The 18,755-nt window shown below is 34.6% G+C and overlaps 1 protein-coding gene across 4 annotated transcripts in view; it reads right to left on the bottom strand.

Annotated features, from left to right (window-relative positions):
• Erbb4 (erb-b2 receptor tyrosine kinase 4) overlaps window positions 1–18,755 on the bottom strand; it is a 1,023,136-nt gene that overhangs the window by 301,402 nt on the left and 702,979 nt on the right. For all 4 annotated transcript variants that reach the window (XM_070017823.1, XM_070017826.1, XM_070017822.1 and 1 more), the window contains exon 5: window positions 13,338–13,403. In XM_070017823.1, the coding sequence (XP_069873924.1) occupies window positions 13,338–13,403 (66 nt within the window). The remainder of the gene's footprint in view (window positions 1–13,337; window positions 13,404–18,755) is intronic.

The following is an 18,755-nucleotide window of genomic DNA, read 5'->3' as shown; positions in this document are numbered from 1 at the left end:
CTCATACAAAGAAGTACATTATATAGAGGTCAAATGCAAAACAATATGATTCTTCACAAGCAAAATCTTTATAGAATATAATGTTTCTATACATATGAATTACTTGATGTACTATTGAGGTATTGATAAAAGAAATGATCATCTCTGTGCTGGAAAGAGTTTGGAAGTCATTGAAGAGTTTACTCTCTCAAAGTTCTGAAATGGCACATAATTTTTGGGAAATGTATTAATAGTAGATGTAAAATACATTGTGTGTGTGTATGTGTGTGTGTGTAAAACTCAAACCAAAGCTTTAGCTCTCTTACTGAAGAAATGACTTCAGTTGACTATATATCTTTGATCTTATCATTTTTCCATAGTGGTATAACAATGAAGAAAGTACACGGAACACAAACAAAAGAAACTCAAGGTATTTCGTCTTTAAGTGAATGATTTCCAAATTCTCAAAAGACGTATTTCCCTTTCATGTTTCTGGAAAAATAATCTGATCATTCTTGAGTATCCTATATGCTGGAGTCTTCCCTCTCTACTTCTTCAGAATTCTGTTCACCCAATGCATCCTGTCCCTCCTACCTTGTTCCTAGGAAACTCTACAGAAGATAATGTATGTGTAGCAGTGGCATAAAGCCAAAACAATTTAACAAGTGAGAGGTTAGAAAATGGTGGGCAACACATGAGGTTTTTCTGGAGAGGACTACAAGGCTCCGGTTTTGACTTTATGTAATATCTGTGTTAGATTAAATTATCTAACCTGTTTGGGCTTCAGTTCCTTCACTCATAAAATGAAACAACTGTACTTATTCTAAGGATCTGTTGTGAAGATTATATATATTGCAGGAAATGTATAAGATTGAAGTAGTGCAATCATGTCCGATAGTGAACACTGAATAAATATTTGCTGCTAGCATTGCTAAACAGTAGTTTATTTTTTACCTAAATCTCAGTTTGCTGGAAAACATTCAGAAATTATATTTTTCTATAGAATTGTAAGTGTTTTTCTGCTCTATTCATTTTTCAGAGCTTTGAAATATACCATTATATGGACACATTCCTACTTACCCCCTTCTAAAGTATTCACTTTTATATTCATATTATTATTGCTTATAATAAATTATTAATTCATATTCATGTTATTAATACAGTTAAAATGTCTAACAATCAACATACATTTTAATGTGCATTTAAGTAATAAGTTCCTTGATCCATTGGCAGGAATTATCTTGAATCATTTGTCACAAATGCCTAATTTGTGTACATGTTATATTGTATTATATTACAATATATTTAAATAGACATTTGTCTTATTTATAATGTACCAAGGGTAATTAAGATTACTACTGACTCTGTATTTTAATTCTAACTAGGAATTACTGAACATATTTGATATTGTAAGTTGTATAATTTTATAAGTAAAGTCAAAGTTTTTAAAGATTTTGGGTATAAATTGTACTTTAGCTTTATAAAACTTTTGAAATAAATATGAAGCTATGATGTAAAATAATATTTTCCTTTTTAATTTATGAATTTTATGTGAAGAGGCCATCACTGTAATTTTCATCAGTATGTTCTCTCAGTGTTGTCCTTTAACTTGCCATTTTAAAATTCTAGGTCTATATTCAATCTATAATCTATAGTCTACCTCATGCCTTTAGAAATTTTAATGTAGAAGTTCTCTCCTGTTTTGTCTTATGGTAGATTTCTAATTTGATTTTATTCCAAATCAGAGCCATTTGTTACTAATTACCGAAGAGTCTATGCTTCTTCATGTCTTTAAAATATAAACTTTATAAAAGTTAAGTGGCTATATTTGTTTGGCTTCCGTTTAGAATTTATACTGAATACAGTGAAGCAATTCCAAGCTGAAAACCTCGTCCTGTCCTCATAATTACTACCTTCAACATTTTAATATTTGGCAGAGAAAATCTTTCCACATAGCCTTTTTCAAATCCCTGCCTCTCTTTTATTAAATATACTTTCAGAGATTCTTTGGACTATTTTTATTCTGTTAAAGCAAATATATTAGCTTTTAAAAAACATGGTTAGGCATAGCTTAAGTTTCAAAAAATTGGTATTTTCATAATATAAGTCTTTACATTTTAGTATGTGACTTATCACCCATGTTTATGTCTTGGTGAAATATTCTAGTGTGATTTCTATTTTAAATTATTAGGAACAACCTGTAAATGTCACTCTGCCTTTCAGTCCCTCCCTCCTCAGTGTATGCTAATCAAAGAAATTACATTTATATTAGTCATGTGTAATATTCTCATTTTGGAAGAACTTAATCATCCTGACTAACAAACATTTTATCTAAAGCCAGGCTGAAATCAGATGAAACCTGAGAGCATTCTTGTGGTCACATCTGTCTATTAGGTTCATTGTAACAAAATTCATGGGTCAAAAGACTTTAGATAACCTGAAATCTTGTCTTCATTGAGGCACCAAGAAATGAAGATGGCTTTTGAAAAACATTTATTGGCTCTATATTTTACAACCTCACCATAAATTAATTGAAGAACCATTTATTCTGAAAATCCCTTGTAATAGAGAAGAGCAGTATAATAATATCATAAGTTTTAAAGTTATATACAAATGTATATTGGATTGAACTATATAATATTAAAAAACCTGATGCTTAGGAAAAATATATTTACTATAGGTCATGTGAAATACTATGGATTAACAACAGGGAAATTCACCCATATCCAGTTATTCCTGATGCTTTGTCATCACTATACAGACTACTGAACTCATACTCCAATCTAACAAAAGAATTTGTAATACAAAACAGTACATCTCAGAATAATGTCAGTAGATGCTTTTAACCAAATAATCAGATTCCCTAGCCTTCAGTGTGATATGTTAACATTTAATGAAGTCACATGCTTTATTTTAACTATTCTGCTTTATGTTATTTTAGCTGTCCTTTGTTTTATTTCCCTGTCCTGTAGTAAAAACAAAACATGAATATCTTATTTGCCACATGTAGATCATTTTGGAATTTCCTGTGTGATAAGGGTAGTTACTGTGAAGATAGTTGTCAATCTTGGTACAAAGACATCATTAGAATAAATTGTCGACCCTATAAACAAAATAAGTTTAATAAATGGCCAATAGATGCATGAAGAAATGCTCAACTTCTCTGGCCATAAAAGAAATACAAATCAAAATAACACTGAGAGTCCACCTCACCTCAGTTAGAATGGCTATAATCAAGAAATCTAATAATTGACACTGGAGGGGATGTGGCCAAAAGGGAACCCTACTGCATTGTTGGGGGAAGAGTAAACTTGTTCAACCACTTTGGAAAGCAGTATGGAGGTTCCTCAAAAGACTCCACATAGAGCTCCCCTATGACCCAGCAATCCCACTTTTCGGCATTTACCCAAATGAAAACAAACAAGGTCACACTAAAGCTATCAGCCCATCTATGTTTATCACAGGATTATTCACCATAGCTAAGATATGCGACCAATCCAGATGCCCCTCTGTAGATATATACAATGGAATTCTATGCTTCCATCAGAAAGAAAGACACCATCTCATTTGTTGGGAAATGGAAATACTTGGGGAAAAAATCATATTAAGTGAAGTAAGCCAGGCCCAAAGAAATTTAGGTCGAATGGTTTCCCTTATTTGTAATAATTAGTATACATATGGGATAATCTTATCAGATGAGCTGAAAAGCTCAAAAGCTATGTACCTATGACCACAAAATGTGGCTAAGTAAAATGAGCCCCAAGATATGGACACAGAGGTTTGTCTTCGTTGTTAATGTTGTAAATGTACTATGTGATTTTTTTGTTTCCTTTGTATGTTCTTCCCCCTCTGGTATATCCCCTGTTGTCACTGTACTCAATTTTGGTACTCTATATCCTGTATATACATTTGTCTATTCTGGGAGGAGTTGGGGAATATCAAAACACTGAAACAAGGAGTCAGAATGACTCATTGCAACAACGATACCCACAGGACAGTATATTGGAAACAAACTTTACAACTTTGGGGTAGGGGTGTGGGGAAGGATATTGAGAGGGGAGGGAAGGGATAGTGGGCCAACAACAAGGAAAGGGGTAACAATGATCGACAAGTAATGTGCTCATTGCCTTATTCATGTAACTGTAACCTCTCTGTACGGCATCTTTACAATAAAATAAAATTATATATAACATAAAAATAAGTTTAATAGTTACATGGATAGATATTTCCAAAGGTTCTTCTCCATGTCCTCTTAGAAAATCTTTCAAAGGTGATCAGTCTGGTCTCCATGCTTAAATGACCTTTCTTACCACAGACAATAGCTAACATTCTCCCCCAAACTATCTGTATCGGTGTCATCAATGTCTACATAACCAATGATATATGTGTATATGCTAAGCACATGTACAATGAGTCAATGTTCACAGACACATACACAAATACTATAATCATTTAAGGAAGCAGGCAAGGAAATCATTAATTTTTAAATCCTCCTATTGGGAAACTAAGAATTGTAGGAAACTGAGGTTTTAGAAATCAATCCTGTTCAGAGAATGGATTTCATCTACAGTTTCCTGATGTCACCAGTTCAATATTCCTTTTTGACCTTTACAAACATTCTTTATCTTTGCTTTGTGGCCTACACAGATTGTCTAGTAAGCAGACACAATTTTGTATATTATTTCTTGTATGGCCCACGAGTCTTTAGTGTGGCATTAGCAATAACTCCTGAATGACATTAAATTGTAAACTAGAAAGTGTTTCAGAAAACAGTATCTCCCATAGTTAATATAAAAACTATCCTATCTGGTTTTAAGTCTTTGGGGAAAGTCATCAAGTACAACAAATATTATCAATGTAGTATCAGAATGAACAGCCTATCAGGAGAGACTTTTCTTTTTCATTTTCTGCAAGTCAATGTTTGGGTCACCAGAATGTTAAATGCATTCAAGTAATTAGTCCAATATAATGTTTCTCTTAATTTTACAATATCTCCCAAAACTATAAATCTCAAAAAAGGGAACATAGAAAATAATTGAAATCAATAAGAAGGCCTTACAGACATGCAAAGTTATTAGCAAAATACACGAGTTTTAATTAAAAATGTTGGCTTTAACAAAGGCTCTCTGCTTCCTTGATTGATCAGGAAAGCTGGTTCAGCTCTTTTTCCTACTTGCTTTTCTATGCTCTAATTGGATGTTTACCACATTGACACCTTCTTTTTGTTGCTCAAAGACTGTAAACACAATTATGCTTTATACAAACTATGTGTATGCATATATGAGGCATAATTAGTTCATTATCGCTGTCATTTGTCACTGTGATTTTACAATCTGCAGGAAACTTTTAGAATTTCATGGAGACATATAAAACTTAATTTTGAACTGCTACTTTTTCCTGATAAAATTCTTAGGAGCAAAAATAATTATTTCTCATATTTTAATTTTCTAGTTCAGCTGAGTTCCAGATATATTTTAAACAAATGTTGGAAGATGTGCTTATAGTTTAAAACTTTCCTAAAATTGAATAGATGCATACAGCTCTCCTTCTACAATTGTGTTTCTTTTCATTCCCTTGTTATTAAACCAAAACTTTTCATATATTACCATTGTTAAATAGTTTTCTCCATGCTCAAAATAAATTAGTAAGAAACTGATTGCTTGTTTTCTGTAGGTTTTAGCAAAATGTATATCAACTGGTAAATTTACAAAGAGACTGCAAAATTAATCTTTCCCATGCTTATAATATTGATAGAAGATAGATACTAGGCAACTGGAAGTAAAAGAAAAATGTCTCCTTTTTACCAAACGTTGAATTGCATTAGCTCTTTACTGTTTTACCATGAACCATTATTCTCTGAATACTTATTATTTGTTGGCAAAATTAAAGTGCCTGAAGTTAAATGTTTGTCCTGAGATCATTAAATAAGCTCGTATCAGTGCATAAAGAAGAGACTGATAAATAAGTTCTAAAATTTCCTACCATATTCTATGGTCTCTTTAGAGAAATAAGAAATAATAGAAAGGATTGTTTACAAGGTTTTGTTTTATCAATGTACCAATACTATATTCACAATTATTAACAACAGAACAAATATGCTACTTGTGTTAATTTTGTTGTTACTCTATATCCATAAAGATTATTGTAAGTAAGTAAGTAAGTACATATAGACTAGCAAATTCACCCACCAATTTTCCTTTGGTTACAATAATGCTTCAACTTGATCAATTTCAGGAGAATTAAATGGGCAAAAGAAAAATCTGTGTTCATCCTAGTATCTGAAATGTGCTTTTCCTCATTATTTTTTATGCTATAATATTTCAGCTTAGGGGACAAATATCTTTCAACCTGCTATCAGGGACACTTCTACTTCTCAGTTTATTTCTAGGCAAGAAATGTCATTTGTACAACTTAGAAGATATAGAAGTGTATTTTTTTTATCAGCCCAGAATATTCTAGTTATAAAACCTGTACCTGAAGACAGTGATGGCTACTTTAATGCAAAATGTATGTCAGAGTTAGGAAAAAAATTAAACTGTAATAATCTCACGTAAACTTCTTTTCTCCCTTCTCATTCAAAATACAGTGAGTAAATGAGTTGACTTTGGGACCAGCAGGACAAAGGAATATTTAAAATGAAACCACAGGATTCTGATAATACAGTACAGCAAGCTAGCTCAATATTGTTCTCAAGATTTAAAAAAAGGACAGCAGTTTCTATTTTAAATGCGATAAGCATGCTTCTTATATCTTGTAGGAACTGAGATAACTTTGTTCCTTTAATCATTATTACTTATTTCAAGTTTAGTCTCTCTCACACTTACACCTATACAGCCCAGACCTCAAAACTCAGTTCTTATGAATAGGAGGGCATTGTCATTCTTACCAGTGAGCCTGCTAAATAATACTCCTCTAAGCTTCAGACTTCACATAGAAGATAAGTTTGTCTCCCCTGACATGACTACATTAATCCACTGAATCAATTTACTTAAGCTGTGCCGTGGAGCAAGGCAGCCACGATTTAACTGAGCTTAAAAGAACTTTCAAGTCAGAATCGCTCGTCCCCATGTAATACAGCTCTCTGTAATACCAGCCTAAGTTGTGCTTTGACCCTTTGTGGTTAAGCAAGAAACAGTCATGTTAGGCTTATAGGGTCAAGATGTTCAAGCATCAAGAAGGATTTAAGGGGAATAAATTCAAATTGCTTAGAAAATCAGGAGAGCAAAACACCAAGTAAACATCTAGGTTCCATCAGAATCATGTAAGTGCATTCACATTTAGGGAGTTCTTTGGGCTGAGATTTCTTTTAATAATCTGTTTAGAAAAAAAGCATATCTACTACTTGAGAAAAAAATATATTTTGAAATTGGTTGCTGGTCATAATGTAGAATCTGAATGATATTAAATACTATTGAAACAAAATGACACACCGAAATAATTTAGGATACATTCACACAAACACCCAAAGCAGTGGGTGAAATAAGTTGTAAAATATTACTAAACTATACTGCAAGTGTTCAAAATTTTAATAAAATTTCTGACTGAAAGTTTGCATGTGAGCAGCTGTCTATAGTGAACTGCTGATGCCAGTGCTCCATACCTCCCACCGTCTCTCTGTCCCTCGTAGCATGCTATTACAAAGAACAACCTAAGCTTTTTTCTTACTCCTGACTCTAAAAGCTTCTGCCTCTTGCCGAGCATTCCCAAAGATCACCATTTTTGTGACCGGTATCTGTGTTTCCCCCATGAATCCAATCAGAAACATTTTCAACCAATTGACTTCTTACCTATCATTAGCACAGGAAAAACCCAGCCCATTGTCATTGCAGTGGGAAAGTAAGTGAATGAATTTTTTCCCAATACAATTTCCTTAGCTCGGTGACTGACTTTAATGTATTGGAGAAAATCTTTAAAAAATTATTCCCAATAAATAAGGAAAACATGAAATTGCATACTTCTCAAAAAATATTCAGTGAAGGGAACATATTTCAGTCATGGGGAAAGAAATCATTTGTAAATAATGTGAGATGCCCAAAACATACATTAATATAATCAAGCAATAAAACAGAATATCATTGAAAACTTTCACAGCATGTTTTTTACATGTTATAATAAGTCATGGTTCATATATAAATTCATCTCAAGTGGACTTCCCATGTACAAATATAACTCAACAGAGAGCCATTGGAAAATTAAAGAAAACATTAGGAATATTTTGATTATGTATGTTAAACCTCTATGAAATCTCTAGAGATTTCAGATTCTTATACTATCACTCACAATAACAAATTATTCTGACACAAATGTAGCCAGAATTCTAAACTTTAAGTTTTACAGTATTTCTCTGAGAAGTTGTGCTTTTAAAATATGTAGTAATGTCTTTCAAGTAACTCAAGAAAGGAGAAAAGGAAAGACAAGACAAATATCAAAGGCAAACAGTCTGCTCTTTGCTCTGGGACTTTTGCTTGTTCCTTCCCTAGACACAGGGTGTCAGTAGACTTCATGGAAAAATGCCCCATGGGAGTTTTCTCCTACATTCAGATTTAAAATGGATTAAATTTTCTAATATACTTTTATTCACTTGAGCATCAGCTAGTATTTATTAAGATGTTAATATGTACCAAAAATAGTTAAGTATTGTAACTGCATTATTGTAGTGCACTTGTTTATTCATTTATGAGACAGAAAGAGGAAGAGAAGGAAGAGGAAGAGAAGGAAGGAAAGAAGAGGTAGAAAAGAAGGAAAAGGAAGAGGGGAGAAGGGGGAAAATGAAGTGGATGGAGGAGGATGAGGAAGAGAAGAAGGAACAGCAGCTGAAACACCTGAGTCCCAGTGTCTCACTCCTATAAATCTAGTTACTCAAGAAACAGATCTGGAGCATGGTGGTTGGAAGCCAATCTCAGCCCAGGCAGAAAAATCACAAGACTTTTTCTCCAATGTAACGGACAAAAAGTGGGCTGCAGGTATAAACTGGGAGGTAGAGCACCAGCTGAGCAAGCAAACTGACCTAGTAAAGTTGAAGAAGCACAAGGCCCTGAATGTAAACTGCAGTATTGAAAAAATAAATAAAAACTTCTGAGAGAAAATATAATTATTTTGATTCTGTGTATATTATAACAGATTGGATTCAAACCAGTTTCCTAAGATCTCAGCCTGTTGAGTAGCTAGGATTACAGGCCAATGGAGTAAAATTCCATTTATTTATTTTCTTGGTACTGGGGCTTAAACTCAGGACTTCCCATTTGTTAGTCAAAAATTCTACCATTTAAGCCTCACCCTGAGTCCAAAACATGATATTTAAAATGCTCTAGAAATATATACCTTATTTTCTTCAGGAACCTAAAGACAGGAGTATAGCTGGACACCAGGAAGGCCAGAGAATTAGGAGATTAAAAACTATCAAAGAATATTACCTTCTCTCCTCAAATCTCTACATGACTGCTTCACTCTCAAAGTGTCTCTGGAGACAGGTTATCTCTGCTTCTCATTAACATACAGTGGCCAGAAATGGATCCACATATTAGGTCTAACATCTCTGTAGCATAACCAGCATTTCTAGGTCCCTAATCTAAACTGTCTGGGAGTAAGATTCCTATTGGCTGGATCAAGTCTTTACTTCTATGATAAGATTTACCAACCCTTAAAACTACCAGTATTTTCTGCTGAGTAAATTCTTCTTTGGCTGTAAGTAGGATGATCTTTCCTGTGGATTATTTATAGGGTATTAAGTAGCAGCCTGGGTCTTTATGATTGGAGCACTAGGGGGTATTTTCCCACCCCTCTTTGCTATAACAGACAAAAACATGTAGACAATATCAACTGGTATAGAGGGACAAAATCTCTGCTTGAAAAACTCTGATTTGTGACCAAGCATAGTGTCCCATACAACAAAGAGCCATGGAGACAGATCATCTAGACATGGGACGTTCTAAGAAAACCATTTTTTTCAGTCTGGCAATTAATTATCCTGAAAGTTGTCTACTATTTAATAATATGTGCATAGAAATGATGACTTGTCTAAGTTTTTGACACCATGACCAGATGTTTTGATATAAGCTAAAAGTTATTAAAAGTTTCTGTTTTTTAAAATATAAAAATGGAAGGAAAATTTAATTTTCAATCAAGTATGGTTAACACCCATATATATTCTTCATCCATTCATGCTGCTTTAACAGAGTAATTTCCAAACTTTTCACTCACACATCCCAATTAGAGACATTCAATATCCATATTTAAATAGATGACATACGCATTCATATTCTAAGTATACTGCTACAAAACTGTATAAAACGAGACAAAGTACAATGAACAATTAAAAATAATATTATTTGATTTTTGCCTATGTAGAGTATTATTAAAAATACTCTGGTCTAGAAAAAATGGCATGAGCTTCTTTGCCCTTCCTTAGAATGTTCCTTCCCTGCCACCCCCCACCCCTACCCGGGAAACCCTGAAAATAATTCAAAGGCAGCCAAAACCAAAGGAGATTCTGAAAGTTGGGAGGCATAAGGAAATCCAAATTTTAGATCCAGTGCTAGAGGAATATTGATCAGACATTTTAAAGTCCTCCTACAATTGAAGAAGAGAGCCATCACTTCCAATATTCTCATTTGTTACATCTAAGCCACATTCATTCCCATAGATCTATCAGAGTCCCTGGACAGGAGACAAAATCTGGGTAATCCTGCCAGAGCAGCCAAGCTACAATAACTAGCTTACAGACAAGCCTTTTTGATTCAATTGATAGTGAATAAGGAAAGAAATGAAGTCAGTAATCAAGTCACTGGGTAACAGCTCATTTTTAAGTTTCTAAGAAGTGACTGACTCTCCATGCTTTAACACTGCCAAGTCTAGTTGTCCCTTCATCACAGTGTGTTGAATAGTTCAGGATTTTAGAGATCAGTTTATTTTGCATGGCTACAATATCAACCCCTGTACCGTGTGCCTCTTAATTTAAACTTCTTTCATACAATCATGTTGTTCCAAATCTTTTAGTGAATAGATTTCACACAGTAATCTAATCTTACTTTAGAATTGTGTTTAAAACTCTTGTCAAAACATACCTGCCATAAAACATTGCTTCTATTAAATAAGTTTTTTTAAATCTACAATGAGATATTATCTTTTATCTAATCCTTTGACAAAGACCTAAAAGACTTGATCAGACATTATTTTGTCCTTGGAAGGAAGACAGACATGTACACATATCGTTCCTCGTAATTATTAAAGCATCTACAGAGGGGACAAACTTCAAGTTGGTATAATTATGAAGTGCAAGTATAAATGCCCTTAACCTTACAAATGTCTCTTTAAGATCTAATAGCACTGATAATTCATACACAGAATCTATAAAATGTTATGAACTGAGGCAAAATAAATTCTTTTAAACTTTATCTAGCATTCTAATAACTTTCCACAAATATTCACCATGCTAATTTAGCATGTTAAAATCTTTAACAATTAATCTGTCTTCTATGTTTATAAAATTGTCACTGTACATATTTTCATATATTTATTTCAGGATAGAGAAGAAATATTTACATTTGTACAAGGCATTTCCTTTTCTTGTTTTATGGAAATTTTTTCTATCTGTTCATTTGTTGGTTTGCTGGTTTTGAGTAAGGGACTTGCTATACAGCCAAGGGTGGCCTCACATTTTCAGTCTTCTTGCTTCACCTTCCCTAATGCTGAGATTATGGGCATTTACAAAGATATCCAGCTTGCTTTCCATTTCAAAAGAAACTATGTTTATTGGAGCATTATTTACCATAACTAAGATATAGAACCAACCCAGATGCCTCTCAGTAGATGAATGGATCAAGAAAATGTGATATATATACACAATGGAATTCTATGCCTCCATCAAAAAGAATGACATTGTTAAGAAATGGAACGACTTGGAAAAAATCATATTAAGTGAAGTAAGCCAGGCCCAAAGAAACATAGGTCCCATGCTTTCCCTTATTTGCAATAACTAGTATATGTCTGAGACAAGCAGAAAAAAATCATATAAGTTGATGTTAGGTGAAATGAACCCCAAGACAAGAACACAATTTTTTTTTTCTTTTTTCTTTTTTCTTTTTTTTTTTGTCAGTCATGGGGCTTGAACTCTGGGCCTGGGTGGTGTCCCTCAGCTCTTCAGCTCAAGGCTAGCACTCTACCACTTCAGCTACAATGCCACTTCTAGTTTTCTGGTGGTTTTTATTGGAGATAAGAGTCTCACAGACTTTCCTGCCCGGGCTGGCTTTGAACTGTGATCCTGAGATCTTAGCCTCCTGAGTAGCTAGGATTACAGGCGTGAGTCACCGGCGCCCGGCTTTTTTTTTTTCTTGCTATTGTTTCTAACATATTTATAAGGTGATTGTTTTCTTGCTTTGTATGTCCCTCCCTCACTGTATAACCCCTGTTTTAATTGTATTTGATGTTGGTATAATTTGGTGAGGGGAAGAGAAAAACAAATTGTTTAAATAGGGATAAAGGTGGACCCATTGCTATAATGAGGTGTATGTTGAAAAACAAAGTTTACAACTTTATTTTTGTGGGGGGAGGAATGTAGTTGTAGAGATGGGAGGGCAGGAATGAGTGGGGAAAAACAAAGGAGGAGGCAACAATGCTGATAAGAAATGTACTTATTACCTTGCTCATGTAATTGTAACCCCTCTATATGGTATTTTCACAATAAAATACTTATTAATAAAAACAAAAACAAAAAAAATGAAAGTTAGCCCTGGCTAAAGTATGGCTTTAAGAGTACTAAAATTATTAGATATTTATCTTTATAATTATTATGCCTTGTCATTTTCTTTCCAATGATATTAGCTACATGTTTAGATTTAGTAATATGTAATGTAAGAAGTGTTCGCTAAGGACAGATTTAATTTTATTGATACTGAATATTTACCCATCTTTTTCATCATTTATATGTAAACCTAGAACAGTGCCTGGAATAGAATGTGTCCACAGTATTTTTCTTTCTTAAATTTCTGCTGTCTAAATTATTAACTATAAATATTAAGGAAGGTACTGAGATATACAAATTACCTCAAATTGAATTATCATTAATTTGTAAAAAAAATTGGATTTCCTACTCCTGCTAATATACAGACACTGAAGCTATAGATTTCACTGTAGCTGGGCTGCAAGGATCATTACTCTAGAAACCACAAAGAAATATAAGAGGCAATTATATTATGTTTCATTCAACAGCAATGGAATTAGGTAGTTTCTTGGAAGAAACAAATTCATCACCAAGAGGTAAAAGCTCATTTTCATATTGCAGTTATGAGAGTTGTGAGAAGAATCCGTTATTGAAATCCCTTGAGCATTTCAAGTCAATGCTTTTTCACTAGAATACTTACATGACTGGCAATGATTCTCAGTGGGCCCCCAGCACCGGCCAGTGCAGGACTTATGACAACGTCCACCTGTAGAAGAGGAAAGAGAAAAGAGAAAAGTCACACATGTTACATTTTTTATTCATGGAGGGGTGTAACTTCTTAAAACGAGAAAACAACACATGCTTCTTTATGAGGTTTTTATGTCATTCTAGTGCTAAGGCATAGCCTATAAAATAGAAGTGGCAAAACATGTGCAACTGAAATATGGTGCTCTTATGTGAAATCCTCCCAGCAATGACTACGAAAAGGGAATAGATGAATTTGTAAATTCTCTCAGAAATTCACAATTTCAGAAATTCCACTTTCACTCTTCAATATTGATTGCTGGTTTATTGATCTGCTTTACTTGTAATTTTCAAAGTCCATAGCTAACTGACACCAAAACTTTAAGAGTTTAAAAGATGATGAAGTCTATGAGAACAAGGACATATTCTTTCAAGCACATGCCATCCTACCACAGTAAAATAAGCAGCAAAATCAAACATTTAAAATGTAATTTTTCAAGCTTAATTTAAGTACTGAAAAACACACATGTAAGATTTTATTGACATCATCTGAATTTTCAGATATCAGCCTTTAGCTCCTTCAATACTGGTATTATATACTAGAAATATTGGCTTCAAAAACATAGTTGTCCCAAAGAGAGATTGGTAGAATGACTCAACAATAAAAATATCAAACAGGATAAATCATGTCAAATCACCCTTTGGAAACTTGTTTCTAATTTTTCCCCAAAACATTATATGCACATGGTTTATTTTTAGAACAAAATATATTTGAACAGTAATAAAGGCCAAATACTCTTTATAACAAACTTCTTATTTAAACCTCTGTTAATTTTCTAGTACATAATATGTTGTGGTGCAAAAAATAAAATACCTAGGAATTAACTTAATCAAAGAAGTGAAGGATCTCTATGATGAAAACTTTAAAAACTTGAAAAAGGAAATCAAAACAAAATGTAGAAAGTGGCAAAAACTCCCATGCTCCTGGATTGGAAAGATCAACATCTTGAAATGGCAATACTTCCCAAGGCTATCTACAAATTCAATGCAATACCCATCAAAATTCCAAACTCCTTCTTCAAGGAAATAGAAGAGGCAATCAAAAAATTCATATGGAACAATAAAAGACCCCGAATAGCAAAAATGATCCTCAACAGAAAAGAACACTGCTGGAGGAATATCAATACCAAATTTCAAACTCTACTACAAAGCCATGGTAATCAAAACAGCTTGGTACTGGCACAAGAACAGACCTCAGGACCAGTGGAATAGAATTGAAAACCCAGAAATGAACCTACAGACCTATAGCCATATAATTTTTGATAAGGGAGCTAAAACAAGAGAATGGAAGAAAGACAGCCTCTTCAGTAAATGGTGCTGGCAAAATTGGTTAACTACTTGTAGAAAACTAAAGCTAGATCCTTATATATCACCCTGCACCAGAATCAACTCCAAATGGATCAAAGACCTTGAACTCAAAGCAGACACTCTGAAAACATTACAGGATGGAATAGGAGAAACCCTAGGTCTCCTTGGCTCAGGCCGAAATTTTCTTAATAGAGACCTGGAAACAAAACAAATCAAAGAAAGTTTGGACAAGTGGGATTGCATGAAGTTGCAGAGCTTCTGCATGGCAAAGGACATAGCTAGCAAGATCAACAGAAAGCACACAGATTGGGAGAAGATCTTCACTAGCCAAAGAACGGACAAGGGTCTCATATCTACAATATACTTGGAACTCAAAAAATTAAATCCCCCAACAACAAATCCTCAAAGAAACACCTGCCCAATAAATAAGTGGGCTAAAGACTTAAAGAGAAACTTCTCTGAAGAGGAAAGAAGGATGGCCAATAGACACATGAAGAAATGCTCAACCTCTCTAGCCATAAAAGAAATGCAAATCAAAACAACATTGAGATACCACCTCCCCCCAGTTAGAATGGCTATAATCAAGAACTCTAATAACAACAGATGCTGGAGGGGATGTGGACAGAAGGGAACCTTACTGCATTGTTGGTGGGAATGTAAACTTGTTCAACCACTTTGGAAAGCAGTATGGAGGTTCTTCAAAAGACTCCACATAGAGCTCCCCTTTGTATAACTCAGTAATCCCACTTCTGGGCATTTACCCAAATGTTTACAAACAAGACCACACTAAAGCTACCAGCACGACTATGTTTATTTCAGCATTATTTACTATAGCTAAGATATGGAACCAACCCAAATGCCCCTCAGTAGATGAATGGATCAAGAAAATGTGGTATATATACACAATGGAATTCTATGCCTCCATCAGAAAGAATGACATTGCCCCATTTGTTAGGAAATGGAAAGACTTGGAAAAAAATATATTAAGTGAAGTAAGCCAGGCCCAAAAAAACATAGGTCCCATGGTTTCCCTTATTTGCAATAATTAGTATATGTCTGAGTCAAGCAGAAAAGGTCAGATAAGGTGATGTTAGGAAAATGAACCTTAAGATATGTATTCAAATGTTTTTTTTTCTTTCACAAGATTGTTTCTATCACATTTATAAGATTATTTCTTTATTGCTTTGTATGTCCCTCCCCCGCAGTATAACCCCTGCTTTCACTGTATTTGATGTCGGTATAATTTGTGGAGGGGAAGGGGAAAAACAAATCGTTTAAATAGGGATACAGGTAGACCCATTGCAACAATGAGATGTACAATTTGTTATGTCGAAAACAAACTTTATAACTTTGGTGGGGGGGAGGGGGAACGGGGAGGATTGGGGGGGCAGGGGGATTGGGTGGAGGGGTGGGGGGAGGATGGGATGGGATGGGAAGGGGAAACAAAGGAGGAGGTTACAATGCTTGATAAGAAATGTACTCATTATCTTGCCCATGTAATTGTAACCCCTCTGTACAGTATTTTCACAATAAAAAAAAATATGTTGTGGTGTGTGTGTGTGTGTGTGTGTGTGTGTGTGTGTGTGTGTGTGTGTGTGTGTGTGTGTGTGTGTGTGTGTGTGTGTGTGTGTGTGTGTGTGTGTGTGTGTTATGCATGTGTGTGCCAGTTCTGGGACTTTAACTCAAGGCCTCACTTTTTACCTTGGCTATTTCAGTCAAGACTAGCACTCTATCTCTTGAGTCATTCCTCTACTTCTGGTTTCCTGATGATTATGTGGATGTAAGACACCCATGAACTTTTCTGCCTGGTCTGGCTTCGAATCATGATCCTCAGATCTTGGCCACCTGAGTAACCAGGATTATAGGCCTGAGCCATTAGTGCCCAGCTTCAATTATTAATTCAAAATGTTTAACAAACTTAGTCATCTTATAAAGATTATCAAGTCGAGTTATATCAAAAGTTTCCATCATTCCTTGACTTACAGTTATTAATTCCTCAGTTTAGAAGTTCTTCTTACTTAGAAATATTGTTCCTCTTCCTGTGAAATCATTTGAGAGAAGCTAGCAGGACACAGGCTTTGAGGATTAAAATGTAGACTCAGCAGACACTTTCTATTTTTTAAATCTTTCTTATATGTTTTTTAATTGTAAAAATACTGTACAGAGGGGTTGCAGTTACATGAGTAAGGTAATGAGTACATTTCCTATTGAGCATTGTTACCCCCTCTGTTTTTCCCCTACCATCCCTTCCCTCCCCACCTCCTCAACTCCTCCCTCCCCCTTCCCCAAGTTGTAAAGTTTGTTTTCAACATAGTGTCTTGTACATCTCATTGTTACAATGGGTCAACCTGTATCCTTATTTCAGCATTTCGTTATTTTCCTTCCCCTCCCCAAATAAGAAAAAAATGTATGTACAAGATGCAGGGCACCGACATCAAATACAGTGAAAACAGGGTTTATACCATGGGGGAAGAACATATAAGAGAAACAAAAAAAATCACAGAGTACATTTTAAATATGTTAAAAAACAACATCAAGTAAGAAAAAAATTGTGTTCCTATCTTGGGGTTCATTTCACTTAACATCATCTTATATGGTCCTATGTATACAGCTTTTGACCTTCTCTTCTTGTCCTGGACTTATACTATTTATTGCAAATAAGGGAAACCATGGGACCTATGTTTCTTTGGATTTCGCTTACTTTACTTCATATAATTTTTTCTAAGTCTTTCCATTTCCTAACAAATGGGGCAATGTCATTCTTTCTGATGGAGGCATAGAATTCCATTGTGTATATATATATATATATATATATATATATATATATATATATATATATATATATACCACATTTCTTGATCCATTCATCTACTGAGGGTCATCTGGGTTGGTTCCATATCTTAACTATGGTAAATAATGCTGCCATAAACATACTTGTGTTGGTAGCTTTGTTAGAGCTTTGTTTGTGATCATTTGTGTCAATGCCCATATGTGGGATTGCTGGGTCATATGGAAGCTCTATGTAGAGTCTTTTGAGGAATCTCCATACTGCTTTCCAAAGTAGTTGAACAAGTTTACATTCCTACCAACAATGTAGTAGGGTTCCCTTTTGGCCACATCCCCTCCAGCCTCTGTTGTTATTAGAGTTCTTAATTATAGCCATTCTAACTGGAGTGAGGTGGTATCTCAATGTTGTTTTGATTTGCATTTCTTTCATGGCTAGAGAGGTTGAGCATTTCTTCATGTGTCTATTGGCCATTCTTATTTCCTCTTCAGAGAAGTTTCTCTTTAAGTCTTTAGCCCAGTTATTTATTGGGGAGGTGTTTCTTTGAGGATTTGTTATTGGGGGATTTAATTTTTTGAGTTCTAAGTATATTTTAGATATGAGACCCTTGTCCACTGTATGGCTAGTAGAGCTCTTCTCCCAATCCATGGGCTTTCTATTGATCTTGCTAGCTATGTCCTTTGCCATGCAGAAACTCTGCAACTTCATGCAATCCCATTTGTCAACTTTGTGTTTCTGGATCTTTATAAAGAAAATTTCGGGCTGTACCAAGGAGCCCTAGAGTTTCTCCTATTCCCTTCTGTAGTGTTTTCAGGGTGACAGCAGACACTTTCTCTGAGGCACACATGCCATCTTGATGGTTGACCCCTGGAAGTGAAGCGTACTCAGGCACTACCATACTTATCGTTCCAGAAGTAGGAGGACTTTCATCACAGAAGTTTATTTCAAGCAGTCTGTTTGTGAGGCCCTAATGCTGACGTCACAGTGTATAATATCCTGTCACTCTGCCATCTGTTTATTTAGATCTAAGCACATTATAACTGCATAATGCAAGCTCATTCTAGCTGACAGGAAAAGTACTCCATCTGGCCTGAACAATATAACTTTAATCAGTGATAATGATAATTATTATTAAAAACTTACTGGAGTTCCTTTGTACCAAGCTAATAAGTCTAAATTGATTTATACCAGTGGAAATTAGCAAGGACTGCTAGACAAAGT

Source organism: Dipodomys merriami, unplaced genomic scaffold, assembly GCF_024711535.1.
Source record: "Dipodomys merriami isolate MVZ:Mamm:240054 unplaced genomic scaffold, mDipMer1.0.p SCAF_1, whole genome shotgun sequence".
Taxonomy (NCBI): Eukaryota; Metazoa; Chordata; class Mammalia; order Rodentia; family Heteromyidae; genus Dipodomys; species Dipodomys merriami.
Note: the sequence above shows the minus strand (reverse complement) of the source record. Positions and strands in the feature narration are given on the sequence as shown.